Source organism: Indicator indicator, chromosome 2, assembly GCF_027791375.1.
Source record: "Indicator indicator isolate 239-I01 chromosome 2, UM_Iind_1.1, whole genome shotgun sequence".
NCBI lineage: Eukaryota > Metazoa > Chordata > Aves > Piciformes > Indicatoridae > Indicator > Indicator indicator.
Window position 1 is genome coordinate 61,532,904 of NC_072011.1, and position 20,886 is coordinate 61,553,789.

General features: G+C 51.6%; 1 protein-coding gene across 1 annotated transcript in view; it reads right to left on the reverse strand.

Moving 5' to 3' along the window:
* GALNT14 (polypeptide N-acetylgalactosaminyltransferase 14) overlaps nt 1-20,886 on the reverse strand; it is a 150,894-nt gene that overhangs the window by 20,406 nt on the left and 109,602 nt on the right. The window contains exons 7-12 of the mRNA XM_054397459.1: nt 20,154-20,219; nt 17,572-17,574; nt 16,670-16,791; nt 7,918-8,005; nt 7,173-7,257; nt 3,014-3,117 (exon numbers count right to left, since the gene is read on the reverse strand). Of these exons, the coding sequence (XP_054253434.1) occupies nt 3,014-3,117; nt 7,173-7,257; nt 7,918-8,005; nt 16,670-16,791; nt 17,572-17,574; nt 20,154-20,219 (468 nt within the window). The remainder of the gene's footprint in view (nt 1-3,013; nt 3,118-7,172; nt 7,258-7,917; nt 8,006-16,669; nt 16,792-17,571; nt 17,575-20,153; nt 20,220-20,886) is intronic.

Consider the following 20,886-nt stretch of genomic DNA (forward strand, 5'->3'; position numbering starts at 1 on the left):
CTCAAGTCCCCTGATCATCCTCGTGGCTCTCCATACCTCTCTTCACATCCTCTGCCACATTAAACTGAGGGAAATCAATTACCAGTGCCTTAAAACCTCATTTCAAAGTTTCTTGTGATCTGTTTGAAGTCAGTGCACTTGAAACCTGCCTGTAGCACAGCAGGTGCCAGCAGAGTGGCAAGAGTGAGAAGGTAGGGAGGGTCCCTTTTCCTGCAGCCCTGCGTGCATCACAGAATCATCTCACCACTTTTCTGCTCCCATAATTGCTTCTGCACTGCCTGTTTCAGAGTCACTTCTCTCTAAAGGGCTGCCAAGTTCACCAGGAGAGGCCATGGGTTCTGTTTGTTACTGACTACACCTCTGTCATTACTCTCTGAACCCACCACTGATTCTACAGAGTGAACAGAGAGCTCTGCATCCATCACCTGGCTTACAACTGATAGGAGCTTACCCTGCCTAGCATATGCTCCAGGTCCTGAGTGCCAGCACCCTCACACAAGCAAAGATCAGTGGTGGAAAGGATTACCTCCCAGAAAATTTGGCTAAGCTGGCAGTACAGGAAGCCCCAAGCTGCTCTCAAGGTGGTTCATGGGACCCTCCTGGAGGAAAAATGAGCCCATGGCACAAGTTACATCAGAAGTCACAGGGCTCTTGGCAGGGAGCTGGATGAAATCCTAGCTGGCAAGGCAGGACAGGTGAGCAGAATGTCTGATCTAAAGGGTCCATCTGGTCCTCATGCTTGTGGAGCTATGAATCTGCAGCTATATATTTTCAGAAAGCCATGCTTAGGCAGAACCAGCATGGAAGAGCAATGACATTCAAATGAAAAGGCTTCTGCAGTGGGTTTTTTGCATCCTATTTTCATAAAATCATAGAATGGTCTGGGTTGGAAGGGAACTCCAGAGGTCACCTAGTCCAACCCCCTCTGCAGTCAGCAGGAGCATCCTCAACTAGATCAGGCTGCCCAGAGTCATTGCAGAGCCTCACCTTGAATATCTCCAGGGAACGGGCCCCAACCACCTCCCTGGGCAACCTGTTCCAGAGTCCCACCACCCTCATGGTGCAGAACTTGTTCCTAACATCCAATCTAAATCTGCTCTTCCCTAGTTTGAAGCCATTGCCCCTCCTCCTGTTGCTGCAGGCCGTTGGAAACAGTCTCTCTCCATCCTTTATTTGGCCCCCTTCAGGCACTGGAAGGCTGCTATTAGGTCTCCCTGGAGCCTCCTCTTTCATCTCTGGAAGTTTTTAAGGCCAGGCTGGATGTGGCTCTGAGCAGACTGATGTAGTGTGAGGTGTCCCTGCCCATGGCAGGGGGGTTGGAACTGGATGATCTTTGAGGTCCCTTCCAACCTGACCCATTCTATGAATCTATGAGAATTGGAGCTCAGACCTCCAAAGCCATCTGCTCTCAGCACACGTGGCTCAGCCATCAGGTGCATGTTGCTGCATGTTGCCCCACTCCTGTGTTCCAATCTGCTCCTGAGCTGCTGAAATGGAGTGGCAGGCACAGCCACAGAGCTTTCTCACCTTGAAAGTTAAGTCTAAAATTCAAGGCTTGAGCACATCCCCCACAGGAGCCAGCAAAGGCTGGCAGCAGCAGGGGCGGGGAGGGAAAGCAAAGTGGGGAACAGAAGGATTTGTTTCCAGAAATCCCCTCCCCTTCCCTGCTGTGTTTACAGGCAAGAGCTGCTGCAGCAGCTGCAGCCTCACCACGTTCCCCAGGGCTGGGTATTAACAAAACATGCCCTTGTGCCATGTCCTGGTGCTATATTGGGAGCAGCCTTAATCACAGCCGCCGGGAAATGAGATTAGGGCAGGATGTGGCCGCTCTAAGCTGCTGTGCTCAGCTCCCCTCACGCCTGGCTGCTGCTCTCCTTTGCCTCTGTCACCCTGCTGGCCACGCTGCCAGCCCTGCTGTGGACATCAGAAGGGTGTTCCAGAGAGGGGACCACACTGCCAGCCCTGCTGTGGACATCAGAAGGGTGTTCCAGAGAGGGGACCACACTGCCAGCCCTGCTGTGGACATCAGAAGGGTGTTCCAGAGAGGGGACCACACTGCCAGCCCTGCTGTGGACATCAGAAGGGTGTTCCAGAAAGGGGACCACACTGCCAGCCCTGCTGTGGACATCAGAAGGGTGTCCCACCATCCCTGGAGATATTCAAGGATCCTGTGGACATGGCACTTTGGGACATGGTTTAATAGCCATGGTGATGTTAGGTTGATGGTTAAGGTTCTTAGATGTCTTTTCCAACCAAAACAATTCTATGATTTGATGATGCAGCCAGGCAGGCATGGAGAAGCAGCCATGACACTTTGTCACCTGCCTGCAGCATGCCAACAGAGCTACTGTCTCAGGCACTCTGCAGATTCAAGGAGGCCCTGAGGGCTCAGCTCATGGCTTTGAACTGCTGTCATCAGACAGCATTTTTAATGAGAATTTTAATGACAGCACTGTTAACGAGAAAAAGAAGATTGGGAAGGGATAGGAGGGGAAGGGGGGACGAGGGGGATGGTGTTCTCTCATCTGTGGGGAACACCAAAGCTGAAAACTCTGTGGATTAGGGTGTTTCCCTAGAGAAAATCAAAGCAGCATGGAAGGCAGGGAGATCCAAGAATCAACAACAGCTCACTCCCCATCATTCACTTAGGAACAAGTTCTTTACCATGAGGGCAGTGGAACACTGGAACAGGTTGCCCAGGGAGGTGGTTGAGGCCCCATCCCTGGAGATATTCAAGGTGAGGCTCAACAGGGCTCTGGGCAGCCTGATCTAATTAATGACGCCCCTGCTGACTGCAGAGGGGGTTGGACTGGATGACCTTCAGAGGTCCCTTCTAATCCAGACCATTCTGTGATTCATGATTGTTGGATTCTTTATTTGCTTGAGGCCATAAGCTACAAATTTAAGTGAGGGAAACCATGCAAAGCCAAATCCAGAGTGACCTTGCATCCACCTGGTATGGGTCAGGAAGAGAAGCCAACACAAGGCATGAGGGGGAACAGGAGTGACTCACCAAAGTTCTCCCCACCCCAGATGTCCATGGCACTGTCGTACTTTCCCAGGTGGTTGAACCAGGCTTTGTCGATCACAAAGAGCCCCCCAGCAATGATGGGAGTCCTGCAGGGAGAGAAGAGGCAACACACTCTCAAACACTGCTGCAGCACCGAGATGCACAGAAGCAGCTCTTCCCTTGGCCTCCTCTTCCACTGTTATAGGTTGAAGACTGGGGGATCCCACCATAGAGAAAAAAAGTCCTCCAGGGAATAGACAGACCAGAAGGAGGCAGATGATATTGCGATTTTGGTTATCACAGGATGTTAGGGGCTGGAAGGGACCTCCAGAGATCACCAAGTCCACCCCCCTTGCCAGAGTAGGACCAGAGAATCTAGTGCAGGTCATGCAGAAACTCATCCAGATGGGTCTGGAAAGTCTCCAGAGAAGGAGACTCCACAACCTCTCTGGGCAGCCTGTTCCAGTGCTCTGTGAGCCTCACAGTGAAGAAGTTCCTCCTCATGTTGAGGTGGAACCTCCTGTGCTGTAGTTTCTATCCATTGCCCCTTGTCCTATCACAGGGTGCAAGTGAGCAGAGCCTGTCCTCTCCCTCTTGACCCCCAGCCCTCAGATATTGATAAACATTTCTTAAATCCCCTCTCAGTCTTCTCCTCTCCAGACTAACCAGCCCCAGGGCTCTCAGCCCTTCCTCACAGGGCACACACTCCAGTCTCTTCATCATCCTCACAGCCCTGCATTCAAAGAAATCCCCAGTCTGATCTTAACACACAACCCAACACTTTCCTTCTACCCACTGTAGGGTTCACCAAAAAAGAAGAAACTCTTCCCCATGAGGGTGGTGAGACACTGGAACAGGTTGCCCAGGGAGGTGGTGGAAGCCTCATCCCTGGAGGTTTTTAAGGCCAGGCTGGATGTGGCTGTGAGCAACCTGCTCTGGTGTGAGGTGTCCCTGCCCATGGCAGGGGGTTGGAACTGGATGATCCTTGAGGTCCCTTCCAACCCTGACAATTCTATGATTCTAAAAACCCCAGGGCTCTTTCTCCCCCACCGTTGCTATGCAGGTTTCAGGCTGGCCAGGTCTGAACTGCCCCCACACACACTTTTTACCCTGGCATTAAACAGGCCAAGATTGAGGAGGGAAAAAAACTTCCTCAGGCCAAAGAGGCCTGGGATCCTCCCCCATCCTTACCAGGTAAGAGAGAGTCTCTCCCCCATGGGAGCAGAGAGGGAAGAGAGAGAAAGACAAGAACTTTGCAGCCAGATGTATAAAGGTGCAGTACTTATGGATAGAAAGATGTCCTGTGTCCCCCCCCTGGGCTGGGCACTCTAAGAACCTGGAAGTCTCAACTCTGTGGCTTCTTCTTTGGAGGCACCGAACCTAAATGGCCACAATATCCTTTGTTTCTTTGTATCTTTTGTATTTTTGTTGTTTGTTGGGGTTTGGGGCTTTTTTTTTTTTTTTTTAAATAATATCACAGAATCACAGAATGTTAAGGAGCTCAAAAGCTCATCCAGTCCAACCCCCCTGCCAGAGCAGGATCACCTAGAGCAGATCACACAGGAACTCATCCAGGCAGGGCTTGAATATCTCCAGAGAGGGAGACTCCACAACCTCTCTGGACAGCCTGTTCCACTATTTTTCATCTAACCTCCAATTCTGTGGGAGTGTTTTTATTTTACTCCTTTTGGGGTACAATCCTGTGCGTCCTTTCGCCCTCGGCAGCTCATGGCTCAAAGGAGGACACCTCTGCATCTCCTTCTCACCAAAGGAGGACACCACACCTCTCAAAATAAAGCATCAGAGCTTTTCTTTTGGCTTGCCTTGGGTATTTTTGCTGTCAGTCATTGAACTGCCTGGCATTTAATGACTGGGCTAATGCACAACTCCTCCAAGCCCCAAGTTCACAGCCCTGATTGTAGGCTTCGGCATCACAAAGGCACTTAGCGCTCAGGGGGGGTTGTTCACTCAGAAGGGCTTTTTGCCTGCAGCCAGCCCAGTAAGAGACCATTCCACTGGGGAGAGGAAGGCAGAGCCAATTCAGAAGGGCTTTTTAAAAGCCATCCCTGGCTGTGTGATGGTTATTTCAAAACAGAGGTGTTTTTCACTCTTCAGATCAGTTAAGAAAAGCAGGCAGAGAAGGGCAGTGGAGGAGGGGAAGGCAGGCTCAGAGGACAGCTAGTGGAGACTTGCCATTTGCTGCCACAAGTCCCGTCTCCATTCAAGTGCAGACAGGGTAGATGCCTTAATGTAGGCTTGGGAGAAGCTGGGGTGGCTGCCATGCCCAGGCTAGCTTCCACAGTGCCCTACGTGGCAGAACAACCAGGAGGGGTGGGTGTCAAGTGGAGGGGGCCAGGCTCTTTTCAGTGGTGCACAGTAACAAGCCAAGGAACAATGGATACAAATTTGAACACAGAAGGTTTCACCTCAACATGAGGAGAAACTTCTTTAGAGTGAGGGTGACAGAGCACTGGAGCAGGAGCTCCTCTGCCCTAGTGAGACCACACCTGTAATACTGTGTCTAGTTTTGAGCTCCCCAGTTCACGAGAGACGGGGACCTGCTGGAGAGAGTCCCATGGAGAGCTATGAGGATGATTAGGGGACCTGAGCATCTTCCCTATGAAGAGAGACTTGGGGCTGTTCAGTCTGGAGAAGAGAAGACTGAGAGGGGATCAAATCACTATCTATAAATATCTGAGGGGTGGGTGTCAAGTGGAGGGGGCCAGGCTCTTCTTGGAGTATTAAGACAAGGAACAACAGATACAAACTTGAACATAGAAGGTTTCACCTCAACATGAGGAGAAACTTCTTTACTGTGAGGGTGATAGAGCACTGGACCAGGCTGCCCAAGGAGGTCATGGAATCTCCTTCTCTGGAGACTTTCAAAACCCAGCTGGATGCATTCCTGTGAGGACTACCCTAAGTGATCCTGCTTTTGGCAGGGGGGTTGGACTCAATCTCTGGAGGTCCCTTCCAACCTCTAACATGCTATGATTCTGTGAATACAAGGTGGGCCTTTGGGAAGCCAGCAAGAAGCCCTGTTAATAACAGCATCCTAAGGAGAAGCAGTGGGTACTTTGCCCCTCTGTAAGCTTTCTGAGGCCCTGAGCTTCCTCCAACAGTTGACGTTCCCCACACCACACATAGCGGCACTTCATGGCTGGGGAGGCAGACACCGGCTCTAGGCTTGCTGCCAGGAGAGTTTTTTTCAGCAGAAGGAAGGACTCCTTCCATCCCACAGCATGAGGACAGATGGCATCTCTCCTGCTCAGTTTTGTTATCTCTCCTGTAAATCTTGAATTTCTGATGAGCCTTCAGGGCAAGGTCTGGAAGAGCAGCGCTGATCTGGAAAGGTTGGACCAGACACCACCCTTATATCAAGTGGGCTGAGAATGCTGCCTTCGTTTAAAGTGATAGCTGAGCTGAGAGAAGCATGAGTCTAGAGCACTGAGCTTTCTCCCTAACCAGATTCAGTCTCCTTAACATTCCCAAAACAAAAACAACCCAGAGGCCTGGAGCACCTCTCCTATGGAGACAGGCTGAGAGAGTTGGGGTTGTTCAGTGTGGAGAGAAAAAGGCTCTGAGGAGACCTTTTTGTTACCTTCTAGTATCTTAAGGGGACCTACAAGAAAGCTGGTGAGGGACTTTAGGGTGTCAGGTAGTGATAGGACTGGGGGGAATGGAGCAAAACTAGAAATGGGTAGATTCAGATTGGATGTTAGGAAGAAATTCTTCCCCATGAGGGTGGTGAGACACTGGCACAGGTTGCCCAGGGAGGTGGTAGAAGCCTCATCCCTGGAGGTTTTTAAGGCCAGGCTGGATGTGGATGTGAGCAACCTGCTCTGGTGTGAGGTGTCCCTGCCCATGGCAGGGGAGTTGGAACTGGATGATCCTTGAGCTCCCTTCCAACCCTGACAATTCTATGATTCTAACCCTAAACACACCCCTTCCACCTTTGGTACCACCCTCAGGCTTCAGTGTTGGGAGGTGAAGCTGCACTGCAAAACTCAAGCTAGCCAGGTGCTGACTATAGGCATCAGCTCAGAGGTGTCCTGGAAGGAGTATCCCACTGCTATGCTGCATGGTGACACAAGGGAGGTCAGATGAGATGCCTTTCACCACCTGTGTTCCCCTGAGTGCCTCCTTCCTCCTCTTGACTTACTTAATAGGTTCAGTGGGATCCAGTCGTTTGACTTTCTGCTCTGGGGAAAGCTGTTCCCACTTGAAATGCAGGCTCCAGTCAAAACCTAAAAGCAAAGGAGAGAAGTACTATGGGGAAATCAGAAATGGGTATGTATGAGGAGGCAATACAGCTGCAGGACATGTCTGACAGAGTATTTCCCCCACTTTCAAATGACAAGCCATGGAGATGCAGGTCTTGGGAGAAGAATCCAAGGGCTAACATGTTTTCCTACTGCCTAACGACCAGGAATAGCACATTGCATGACAATGGCAAAGTCAAACACTCCAAAGGCAGGGAAAGTCAGGATGAAAGCTGCTGCTGAAGCCTCATTTTGTCCCCCTGTGCACACAGACACACACACACTCTGATGGATATTGCATGCTCCAAATTGTGCAGGCATACTAATAAGGGCCCCAGTGACATGCTCCATTTGTTGCCCAGACATCCCCCATCTCCTGTTGTCAGCAGCCCAGCTTTCAATGCTGCCAAGGGTGGCTTCACCATGACCCTTCTTTCCTGCTTGACTGCCTTTACCACTGTAGCAAAGAGCATTCCTCACGCCACGCTCACCTGTCTCTAAAATAGCCTCAAAGCATCCAGCGGGGAGCACTCAGCAGTGCTAATGTGCTTTGTGCAAGAGAGCAGGAGCCACCAACTCCTCATGCCACTGCATGTTCACACCACAGGATGGACACCCACAAGGCATCTTGTGGCTTGGACTTACCTCCTCTGAGGTCTGACGAAGCTGCCACGTAGGCAAAAGTGTCCAAGTTGATGATGTCAATAATGGGACTGACCACTCGGGTAGGATCCTGGAAAGCAGAAGAGAAATGAGGCTGACTTCAGACCACGCTGCTCAAACTGGTCAAGGGGTGCTCTAAACTCCTAAAGACACCAAGTGGCTGGAAATCTTGGGCACATTCAGGTTTCCTGTGAATCACAGAACATTAGGGGCTGGAAGGGATCTCGAAAGATCATTCAGACCAACCCCCCTGCCAGAGCAGGATCACCTAGGGCAGCTCACACAGGAACACATCCAGGGGGGTTTTGAATATCTCCAGAGAAGGAGACTCCACAACCCCCCTAGGCAGCCTGCTCCAGTGTTCTCTCACTCTCGCAGGGACAAAATCTCTCCTCATGTTTCCATGGAACTTCCTATGCCTCAACTTCCACCCATTGCCCCTTGTGCTGTCATTGGGCATCACCCAGCAGAGCCTGGCTCCATCCTCTGGGCACTCACCCTTTACATCTTTATAAACATGAATGAGGTCACCTCTCAGTCTTCTCTTCTCCAAGTTAAAGGGACCCAGCTCCCTCAGTCTCTCCTCGTATCAGGGACCAGTGCCCATCACCACCTCAAGCCATCACATCAGTCCAACCAAGGAATTAACAGCAGCAGCACCAAGTGACAGAGACACTGCTGGAAGCCTGGGAAGGCAGGCACCATCTCTCCTGGGAAGGAGGAATGGGCTGCTGAGGCAGCATCTCAGCAGCTTTGGGTTCACCCCCAGCCTCTTCCTCCACAGGCTGTGCATGTGCTCAGCACTCAACTCAGCTGGACTCCAGCTGCCCTCCATCCATTCACTGACATGTTCCCTTTCCATCTCTTCTAAATACTTCTCACTGCGTTTCATAATCATAGAATTGTTTGCTGGAAAAGGGCTCCAAGATCACAAACTCCAACTATCAACTGAACACCACCGCAGCCATTAAAGCATGTCCCCAAGTGCCATGTCCACACATTTCTGGAACATCTCCAGGGATGGGGACTCCACCACCTCCCTGGGCAGCCTGTTCCAATCCCTGACCACTCTTGCAGCAAAGAAATTTTTCCTAACCTCCAACCTAAACCTCTCCTGGCACAATTTCAGGCCATTTCCTCTCATCTTATCACCTGACATTAGGGAAAAGACACCAACTCCCCCAGCCAGCCCCACAAACAGTTGAAATGGCAGAGAAAGACAGTCAGTCACACACATAGAGAATGGTTAGGGTTGGAAGGGATCTCCAAAGGTCATCTAGTCCAACCCCCTCTGCAGTCTGCAGGGACACCTTCCACTAGATCAGGTTGCTCAGAGCCTTGTCAAGCCTAATCTTGAATATCTCCAGTGATGGGGCCTCAAACTACCCTTCTGGGCAATCTGCTTCAGTGTTTCTCCACCCTCATGGTGCAGAACTGGTTCCTAACATCCAGTTTAAATCTGCTCTTCTCTCATTTCAAACCATTGCCTCTCATCCTATCACTGCAGGCCTTTGCAAGCAGTCCCTCTGCAGCCTTCTTATAGCCCCCTTCAGGTACTGGAAGGTTGATATTAGGTCTTCCTGGAGCCTTCTCTTCTCCAGGCTGAACAACCCCAGCTCCTTCAGTCTGACCTTGAGAGGTGTTCCAGCCCCCTGATCATTTTCATGGCCCTCCCCTGGACCTGCTCCATTAGGTCCATGTCCTTCCTGTGTTGTGGGCACCAGAGCTGGATGCAGTACTCCAATTGTTCAGACCTCTGGGATACGATTACAGTTTTGTCCAAGGTGTGAGAGGGTTAAAAAAATAATCACCTGAATTATCTTGACTAGTTGGTGGTGATTTAATTAACAAAGAGATTATACAAAGAGTTAGGAAGAGAAATTGCTACAGGAGGAAGAGACTCCAACAGCTTTCAGTGGCCTCTTATCTCCCTTTTTCTTTTCAAAAATCCCAAACTCCAATTATAGCTCAAACTTTTACCCTCCCCCAGATCAAATCGTTTTTCACAGCCATGCAAACGGAAGCAGGCTGAGCACACAGGGGGCTGGAGAAGACTTTGGTTTTAGAAATCAGTCCTAACAAAGAAGTATTCAAATGCAGCTGTAGGAAGAGTAACCGAAGGACCTGAGTCGGGAGCCGGAGCAGAGCTCAGGTTTCCCAAATGAGCATGACAAAGGCTTGGCATTTCCATAACAACCTGAAGTCGTGGAGGAACTCAAGTCACGTCCGAGCAGGATGAGCCTTTCAAACCCAGCAGAGGAGCTGCTGCACAGTGTCCCTCAGACTGCCACAGCTCCACACACCCAAGCAGTCTTTATTTGCCTGACGGTAGGGGAAAGGTTTTAAGCAAAGCATCTCTCTGGTCTGCCTGCTGCACACTGCAGGGAATAGATGGTATCTAGCCGTTTAAAACTTGCTCCTCAAGCATCTGACTGGTGAGCACTTCTAACTAGCCCACACTCACCCCCACTTTTGGCTCCACACCTCCTAATCATTGCACAGCACAACTTGCAAGGAAATCCCCTTCACCTCCTGTCTGTGTTTGTTGTGGGAACACCACCAGGCAGAAGAGCTTTCTTCTGGCAGCTATCAGTCTTCCTCTAGCAGCAGCAGTTCCCAAACCCACATGCTGGGCATGCACTGACCACAGTAAGTGTGGGCATGGGGAGGGCTGCCACCCACTGCTGGGGAAACAGAAAGGTAGGAGTTGAAAGGGACCTCTGAAAATCATCCAGTCCAACGCCCCTGCCAAAGCAGGATCACCTAGGGCAGGTCATGCAGGAACACGTCCAGATGGGTCCTGAAAGTCTGCAGAGAAGGAGACTCCACAACCTCTCTGGGCAGCCTGCTCCAGGGCTCCAGCACCCTCACAGCAAAGAAGTTTTTCCTCATGCTGAGGTGGAACTTCTTGTGTTCCAGTCTGTGTCCATTGCCATATCCCAGGACACCAGTGAAAAGAGACTGGCCCCTTCTTGACACCCACCCTTCAGATATTTATAGATGTTGATCAGATCTACCTTCAGCCTTCTCTTCTCCAGACTAAGCAGCCTCAGATCTCTTAGCCTTTCCTCATCAGACAGATATTTCAGGTCCTTCATCATCCTCCTAATCCTCTGCTGGACTCTCTCCAGTAGTTTCCTGTCCCTCTTGAACTGGTTAGCCCAAAACTGGACACAGTGCTCCAGGTGTGGTCTCCCCAGAGCAGAATAGAAGGGAAGGAAGCTCAAAGTGGTGTTCAAGAGGCAGCTTTATATATGCCCATGGGGGTGGCCTGGTGGCACATATAGGGTCCAGCATTTTTCACCATGGAAAGCTGAAGGATTAGCTGCTCTGCCTGAGAAAATAAGAGAGCAGCAATGTCTGGGATAGCTGGTGGTGGCAACAGACACTTGCTGCTCCTTTGCTTGAAGCTTCAATTGAAACAGCTCAAAGCTGACAGCTCCTGGGAGCAACCCTGTAAGGAAAAGCTTTTTCTAGTCAGGTAATCCTCCTGGAAGCAGTGGGACCGGGAAATCTCCTCTTAAGCATAGCCTGAAGGTGGCAGCAGTAACATTTTGTACACTTCACTGATCAATATTTTAACCCTGATGGAAAGGATGGATACGGTGAGGAAGAGGAAATCAAGGATCCCCGAGGCCCTTATCCTGCAGCTTCTGTGAGGAGTTACCAAGCAAGCAAGCAGGACTTCACTTGCTTTGCAAGTCCTCAACGCTCTTCACAGTGAGTCTCCCTCACTGCCTGTGCTGCAAGACACAGGGCAGGGAAAAAGCAGCAAGAACAGAAGCAGTACAAGCTTGCAGACTGCCCTACTTCCAGCTGGAGAAAGCTTGAACCCAGAAGAGCAAAATGAAAAGAAGTTCAGGGAGATGACCTATATTTGATGCTATATTTAGCCCACGATGCAGTGAAACTCCTACAGCAGTGTCACACCTGCCATCCACATTCACCCCCCCATGGGCACTGAACGTGGGGCACAGCCCTGGAGCTGCACAGGAAAGCAAATCTGCCTGCCCCCTTCCTGCTGCCACCACTGCCCTTCTCACAGAATCACAGAATTAACCAGGTTGGAAAAGACCTCTGAGATCATCCAGTCCAACCTATCACCCAGCCCTATCCAATCAACTAGACCATGGCACTAAGTGCCTCGTTCTGCCTTCTCTTGAACACCTCCAGGGTCAGCAACTCCCCCACATCCCTGGGCAGCCCATTCCAATGGGCAATCTCTCTTTCTGGGAAGAATTTCTTCCTAACATCCAGCCTAAACCTCCCCTGGCACAGCTTGAGACTGTGTCCTCTCCTTCTGTCACTGGGTGCCTGGGAGAAGAGGCCAACTCCCACCTGGCTACAACCTCCCTTCAGGTAGTTGTAGACAGCAATGAGGTCTCCCCTGAGCCTCCTCTTCTCCAGGCTAAACACCCCCAGCTCCCTCAGCCTCTCCTCACAGGGCTGTGCTCCAGACCCCTCCCCAGCCTTGTTGCCTTTCTCTGGATGCCTTCAAGCAACTCAACATCTTTGTTGAATTGACAGGCCCAGAACTGGACACAGTACTCAAGGTGTGGCCTAACCAGTGCTGAGTACAGGGCAGAAAGAATTCCCTGATCCTGCCAGAACATACCAAAAGCTCCACCTGGCAGAGAGACAGTTGCTCAGGATATTGCTCACCAAAATACAGCAGAGCTTAAGCAGAGGACAAGGAACGCCAGCCCCAAACTATCCCAGAGGAGCAGTGATGCAATGGAGTTCTCCCCCTCTACTCTGCTCGGGTGAGACCCCACCTGAAGTACTGCATCCAGGTATGGAGCCCCTATTACAGGAAGGATCTGGATGTGCTGGAATATGTCCAGAGAAGGGCCAGGAGGATGATCAGAGGGCTGGAGCTCCTCTGCTATGGAGACAGACTGAGAGAGTTGGGGTTATTTGGTTTGGAGAGGAGAAGGCTCCACCTCATTGTGGCCTTCCAGTATCTGAAGGAGCCTACAAGAAAGCTGGGGAGGGACTTTTTAGGATGTCAGGTAGGGATAGGAAGAAATTCTTCTCCATGAGAGTGGTGAGACACTGGAACAGGTTGCCCAGGGAGGTGGTAGAAGCCTCATTCCTGGAGGTTTATAAGTCCAGGCTGGATGTGGCTGTGAGCAACCTGCTCTAGTGTGAAGTGTCCCTGCCCATGGCAGGGGGGTTGGAACTGGTTGATCCTTGAGGTCCCTTCCAACCCTGACAATTCTATGCTTCTATGATTCTATTGCCATTCATCAGCAGCCCTGTGGTCCAGCTTGAAAACTGTAGTTGGGATCTCTCCAGTGCCCTCACCTACCACAGAGCGACCTGACCTGGTGCTGTGCACCACCTTCTCCTGTGCCATCGCTGCTGGACACAGGGCACACACAGCCCAGCCAGCACAGCTATCACACAGCAGCTGTGAAAAACAGAATGCCTTGGGTGAGGGGCACCATGAACACCAGGCAAGCAGGTTCCTCCACAGCCCACCACCTCAGCCTGCCCTCCAACAAAATTCATTAGTCTTAAAATGACTGAGTAATAAATGCCAGCACCCAGGAGCCAGAGGTGTAGCAATGGTGAAGGGATGAGGTACAGCAACAAGAAAGGACCAGAGCACAGCACCAGAGAAGCCAGCACCAGAGAACCACAGCACCACAAAAATCACAGAACCACAGGCTGGCAGAACCAGAAAACCACAGAATGGTTTGGATTGGAAGGGACCACCAAAGGTCATCATTCCAACCCCCTCTGCAGTCAGCAGGGACATCCTCAACTAGATCAGGTTGCCCAGAGCCCTGTCAAGCCTCACCTTGAATATCGCCAAGGATGAGGCCTCGACTACCTCCCTGGGCAACCTGTTCCAGTGTTCCACCACCCTCATGGTGCAGAACTTGTTCCTAGCATCCAGTCTAAATCTGCTCTTCTTCTCCACATTGGAGCTGAGGGCTTCATCCCCTGCACCATTCCAGCAGGTCACCAAGACCCAGCTCCCCCTGCCTGGAGCGCCAAGATGCCAGAAGGCTCCATGCACACTGTCTGGTGAGAGAGTCACCAGGGGCAGCTGTCACTGTCTGCTCCAAAATCAGCGGAATTTAAATCCTCTTAAATCAATTTATTAGCACTTAATTTGCATGAAATTAAATTCAGCCCCTATTCAAGGAGCTGTCACCTCCTTAAATCATCAGCGCTGAGCCTTCTACATCAGCCTAATTAAAACCTCTGCTGCGGCACTGCCCAGCTACTCCCCTTGCACCACTCCACCTGGGCTTGCTACTTCGTGCCCCACAGCTCTGGGAGGCACCTTGTGCCACCCACCCACCTGCTCCCCCAGGCAAGGAGACCACCCCACCTGGCTCCTGGGTGGAGGACGACCAACAAAGTCACTTTACACAGAATCACAGAATTGTAAAGAGTCGGAAGGGACCTCAAGGCTCATCCAGTTCCAACCCCCTGCCATGGGCAGGGACACCTCACACTACATCAGGTTGCTCAGAGCCACATCCAGCCTGGCCTTAAAAACCTCCAGGGATGAGGCTTCCACCACCTCCCTGGTCTCACCACTCTCAAGGGGAAGAATTTCTTCGTAACATTCAATCTGAATCTACCCATTTCTGGTTTTGCTCCATTCTTCCAGTCCTACCACAACCTGACAAAAGTCCCTCACCAGCTTTTTTGTAACCTCCATCAGATACTGGAAAGCCACAATAAGGTCTCCTTGGAGCTTTTTCCTCTCCAGACTGAACAACCCCATTTCTCAATCTATCCTCATAGCAGGGGTGCTCCAGCCCTCTGATCATCCTCCTGGCCCTTCTCTGGACACATTCCAGCACCTCCAAACCTTTCTTGGAGTACCTGGACGCAGTACTCCAGGTGGGGTCTCATCAGAGTGGAGTAGGGGGGGAGCATCACCTCCCTCGACCTGCTGGCTACTTGGCACCCTGAAAGCTCACTGCTTCCTTACTCGGATGCCTGCATGCAGTTGGTGGTTATCATATCATAGCATATCATACCACATCATACTACACCATAGCACACCACACTGTACAATACCACACCACAGAACCACAGAGGCAGAAAAGCGAGTGGACCTGGCAGGATGTGCTTCAGCACAGGACAAGGTGTTCAGATCTTGCACCCATGGCTGGGCCATGGTCCTTGTCTGCTTGACATTTTGCCTCTCCTGAGCCACAGAATCACACAAAACATTCAGTTGGAAGAGACCTTGAAGGTCATCCAGTCCAACCCTCAACCCAGCACTGAAGGGTTAACACTAAACCACGTCCCTAAGCTCCAGGCCCACACACTGCTTAAACACCTCCAGGGATGGTGACTCCACCACTGCCCTGGGCAGACCATTCCAATGTTTGAGAACCCTCTCTGGGAAGAAATATTTCCTAGCATCCAGCCTGAAACCATTTCCTCTGGTCCTGTCCCTTGCCACCAAGGAGCGGAGGCTGATCCTCTCCTCGCTCCAACCTCCCTTCAGGTAGTTGTAGAGAGCAATGAGGTCTCCCTCAGCCTCCTCTTCTCCAGACTGAACACCCCCAGCTCCCTCAGACTCTCCTCATAGCCCAGGTGCTCCAGGCCCTTCTCCAGCCTCACTGCCCTTCTCTAGACATGCTCCAGCTCCTCAATGTCCTTCCTGTAGTGAGGGGCCCAGAACTGAACACAACACTTGAGGTATAGCTTCACCAGTGCTGAGCTCAGGGGGATGATCACCTCCCTGTTCCTGCTGGCCACTGTGTTTCTAACACAAGCCAGGATGCCACTGGCTTTTTTGGCCACCTGAGCACACTGCTGCCTCATGTTTTAGTTGACTGTCAACCAATACCCCCATGTCTCTCTCTAGCTCATATCATACCACAGAATGGTTTGGGCTGGAAGGGACCAGAGAATTGTTTTGGTTGGAAAAAGACCTTTAATATCATCGAGTCCAACTCTGCAAAGCCTGGTGCTAAACTACATCCATCAGCACCACATCTCTGAAACACATCTAGGGATAGGGATGCAACCACCTTCCTGGGCAGCCTGCTCCAGTGCTTGACAGCCCTTCCAGCCCTTCTGCTCCACACCTGAACCTCTCCTGTAGCAAAACCTGAGGCTATTTTTTCTTCTGCCACTTGTTACTAGGGAGAAGAGACTGATCTCTCCTCATGCCAACCTCCTTTCAGGAAGCTGTAGATAGCAATGAGGTCTCCTCTTAGCCTCCTCTCCTCCAGACTAAACAACCTCAGTTCCCTCAGCTGCTCCTCACCAGCCCTGTTCTCCAGACCATTCAGCAGCTTCATTGCCCTTCTCTGGACACACTTCAGCACCTCAATGTCTTTCTGGTAGTAAGGCCCCCCAAAACCCAGTATTTGAGGTGTGGCCTCACCTGTCCTGTGTCCAGGGTGATGATCCCTGCCCCACTCCTGCCAGCCACACTATTGCTAATCCAAAACTCCTGCCATGGGTAGGGACACCTTGGTTGTGTTCTCATGCCCATTGGGAGGGAAAAGGCATCACAGAATGCCAGGGGCTGGAAGGGACTTAGAGAGATCATCCAGTCCAGCCCCCCTGCCAGAGCAGGATCACCCAGGGCAGATCACACAGGAACTCATCCAGGCAGGTTTCCTCCAGAGAAGAAAACTCCACAACTGCCCTGGGCAGTCTGTTCCAGTGGTCTGCCACAGCATTCTGAGGCAGACACGAGCCAGGTAGCCCCTGAGGGTGGCCCTGGTCTCTTCAGAGCACTCACCTCCTTGATCCTCTGCAGCAGAGGGAGCAGCCAGTCTTTGTTCACCTCACAGTGACTGTCCAGGAAGGTCAGGACTCCTGCTTGTGCCACATCTGCCCCTCGGATTCGGGACCGGATCAGACCTGTTTCAGGAACACATCACATCAGCTGCCCCCCAGCTGGGTGGGCAATGTCCTTGGGCTCCCCCAGCACTGCCTCCTGCACTTGCACATCTCCTGAGTGGTGACCAATCCAAGCCCCATTTGGATGAAACACAGCTTGGGTTCAGTGCCTCCTCCTCCTCGGCGCTGCAAGGCACATCAAACTGTTTCCCAAGGTCACCAAAGCAAATAAATGGCTCCAATTAGATTAATGATTTATGGCATTTATGCCAATCCTTAATTTGTGCAATTATTTCTGCTGTCACCTTCTGGGGCAAAACATGACCTGAAATGCTTCTGTAACCCCTTGCAGGTAATAAATCTAACGCAGACTGAAGCCAGTGGGTAGCGAGGCAGGGGAGCTGAGGATGGGATCACAGCAAGCCAGAACCAGGCTGACTTTCCCTTGCTGTGCCCCTTTCCATGCTCCAGGGCCCCCCTTTCCATGCTCCAGCGTCCCCCAGATCCTTCCCCCACCCTGGAAGCACTGCTGGTCTGCAGCTCTACAGGAACACGTTGCCCACAAAGAAAAGAGGGTCAGCTCTCAAGGTCCTTAGAGCCTGCTTGGCTCATCAAGGCCCTGATGGTGAATTTAGAGTCCTTCAGAGCTGGAGATGGATTGCTGCATGTGCTTGTGAGAGAGAAAACTGAACTGAGATGGAGGTCATGGAAAACAGCTGCAGGCAGGGATTTCACACCGGACTCCTTGACAAAGATCACTGCTTTTAAAGATGCTCTGTGTCTATTTATACAGGAGCCAACCAGCTCTGCAACACTCCTGCCTGCAGTCCATGCCCCAGTGCACCGCAGTGTAAGAGCACAAACAAACTCTGGAGGACAGAGCTTGGCAGACAGGAGGCCAGGCAGGCTGCTCAAGGGGAGCAGAGCTTCTCCATGAAGGAGAAAAAGCGTTAGGATGAGGAGAGCTGGGGGCAGATAAAGAGAGATGGAAGGATTTGGGGAGCAGCCACACCTCTGGTCCATGAAGGTGGTCAATGACCTTCACATAAGAACTCCTTAGAGGAAAAGGGCCAAGGAACAGCCTCTGAGCAGGAGGCAGAGGGACAGGAGAATGAAGCCTGGAGCAATCCAGAGGTTGCCTCCAGCAATGAGGTTGTTCCTGCATCTCTCTCTCTTCAACTTTTAAACCCTTGTGGTAGGCACAGCCTCCTGGATCCTCCTCAGCTGTCTCCAAACCCTCTCAGGTCTCAAGGGACACAGCTTCACCAACCCACTAAGTGAGGTAAGTCCTGCAAGCTGGATTTTCAAATCCTGACTGCTTTAAGAGCATCACCACCTCCAGGTGCATGCAGTGCTAGGGGTGAGCCCGTATGGACCCCTATAACACAGGAGAAAATGGTGAGAAGGAGGTGGTAGACCTCTGGAGACTTGCCATACTCTCCTGCTAACACAGGGTATGTTTATTCCATCCATTGGGGACGATGCTACCCTAAACACCAGACTTGTGGAGCTGAAATCTGCAGAAAGAATCCATGGACAAACCCTGTGTGTCCCTCCCTCTCCCCAGCCTGACAGAAACCTAGACTCCTGCCTTCAATTTTCAATATGAAAAAAATTCTTTGTTTTTTTTTTTGTTTTCTTGCTGCTGCACAGCAAGAGTTGATCACAGGCTCACAGGACGTTAGGGGTTGGAAGGGACCTCCCAAGATCATCGAGTCCAACACCACTGCCAGAGCAGGACCATAGAATCCAGCACAGGTCACACAGGAACACATCCAGGTGGGGCTTGAAAGCACCTATCCAGGCTATGAGGAGCTGGAAAAATCCTAGAATCATTTTGACTGGAAGAGACCTTTAAGATAAGTCCAACCATGAACACAGCACTACTAGGTCACCACTAAACCAAAGCTTTCAGTACCACATCTTCATGGCTTTGAAATCATTCCAGGGATGGTGATTCCACCACTTCCCTGGGTAGCCCGTTCCAGACCTTGATAACCATTCTAGGGGAAAAAATTATTCCTCATATCCAATCAAAACCTCCCCTAGCACAGCCTGAGGCCATTTCCTCTTGTCCTATCACTTGGCAGCAGGGAGAAGGGTGACCTACACCTTGCTCCAACCATCTTTCAGGGGTTGTGGAGAGCCAGAAGGTCTCCCCTCAGCCTCCTCTTCTCCAGAATAAACACCCCCAGTTCCCTCAGCTGCTCCTCACCAGCCCTGTTCTCCAGACCCTTCACCAGGTTCACTGCCCATCTCTGGACACTCTCCAGCCCCTCAGTGACCTTTCTTGCAGTGAGGGGCCAAAAACTGACTCCAGTACTCAAGCTGTGACCTCACCAGCACCAAGTACAGGGGGACAACCACAAACATCTCAAAAGGTTGCCAGCAGCAGCCCAGTAGGGCACACACTGAACCTCCATAGAGCCCTTCTTCAGCTTTCAAATATAATTAATTAAAACAAAACAGAGAAAAAAAAAATCCCCCCAACCCCAAAGCAGCAGGAGCAGATCTCATCTCTTTCATTAGAGCAAACATCTTTAAAAATAAGACCTGGGGCTTTGTTTTGCCTGCTCTAATTTTCTGGCTAATAAGCTACAGTTGAGCCTCATTGGATATCTTAATAGTCCCATCTTTTGCAGATAGAGAGGGGAGGATGTACTTCAAATCCCAGCCCTTGATCATCCTGGATTAGGAACACTGTGGCCAGCAAGAACAGGGAAGTGATCATCCTCCTGTGCTCAGCACTGGTGAGACCACACCTCGAGTGTTGTCTTCAGTTCTGGGTCACTCATTACAGGAAGGACACTGAGGGGCTGGAGCATGTCCAGAGAAGGGCAATGAGGCTGGAGAAGGGTCTGGAGCACATGGCCTATGAGGAGAGTCTGAGGGAGCTGGGGGTGTTCAGTGTGGAGAAGAGGAGGCTGCGGGGAGACCTCATTGCTCTCTACAGCTACCTGAAGGGAGGTTGGAGAGAGGAGAGGGCAGCCTCTGCTCCTTGGTGGCAAGGGACAGGACCAGAGGAAATGGTTTCATGCTGCGCCAGGGGAGGTTCAGGCTGGATGCTAGGAAATATTTCTTCACTGAGAGGGCTCTCAAACACTGGAATGGTCTGCCCAGGGCAGTGGTGGAGTCACCATACCTGGAGGTGTTCAAGCAGTGTGTGGACCTGGCGCTTAGGGCCATGGTTTAGTGTTGATCCTTCAGTGTTGAGTCAAAGGTTGATCTATGAGGTCTCTTCCAAACGGATGTTTTCTGTGATATCTCCTTTTATCAGGGTTCCCCCACCCCCAGGAACTGCTGACCTTCCTTTGAGCCCACTCCATGGATGTGTCCCACCCCCCTGCAGTCTCCCAGCTGGGTGGTGGGCAGGCAGCTCTTACCTTCTCGCCGTCCGTTCCGCAAGCACTTCACCTTGGGGAGCTTGCCCAGCAAGCGGCAGTCATCGGCTTGGGAAACACAAAGGGAGGACACATCACCCAGCAGCCCTCAGGTGCTGCCTCCCACAGCAGAAAGGGCTCCTCCAGGGGAAATTTGGAACCCGTTGTGGACTGGCTGATGGCTTGTTAGGGCACTGCTGGGGCACAGCAGGCAGCTCTCTGCTCACACAGCGGCAGTCAGGACTGGCAGAGCAGCAGCTTCCATGGAACTGGTGCAACCCCCAGCAGGTTTACACCAGGAGCAGCTGGATGGTGGTCTAAAGGAAGAGCCGAAGGGCTGTAGCTGGGCTCAGGGTGCTGGCACAGGAATGCAGATAGCCATTTTTGGTGGCTGCAAAGGAACACACAGGCTCCTGCGTGTCTGCGTGGTGGGGCAGGAGCCTCCCAGGGTGGCCTATGAGCTCTGAGTGAGAAAGGGATGGTCATGCTGTAGAGCATCTGAGGGCTCCACATGCCCAGGACAAGCAGCTCTATGAAGCAGCGAGACCCCACAGACTCCCACACCTGAGCTAGGGAGGTCCTGAAAGCCCACATGTCAATGATCTCACAGAATCATGGAATGGTTTGGGCTGGAAGGGACCTCCAAAGGTCACCCAGTCCAACCCCCCTGCAGTCAGCAAGGACATCCTCCACTAGATCAGGTTGCTCAGAGCCTTGTCCACCCTGACCTTGAATA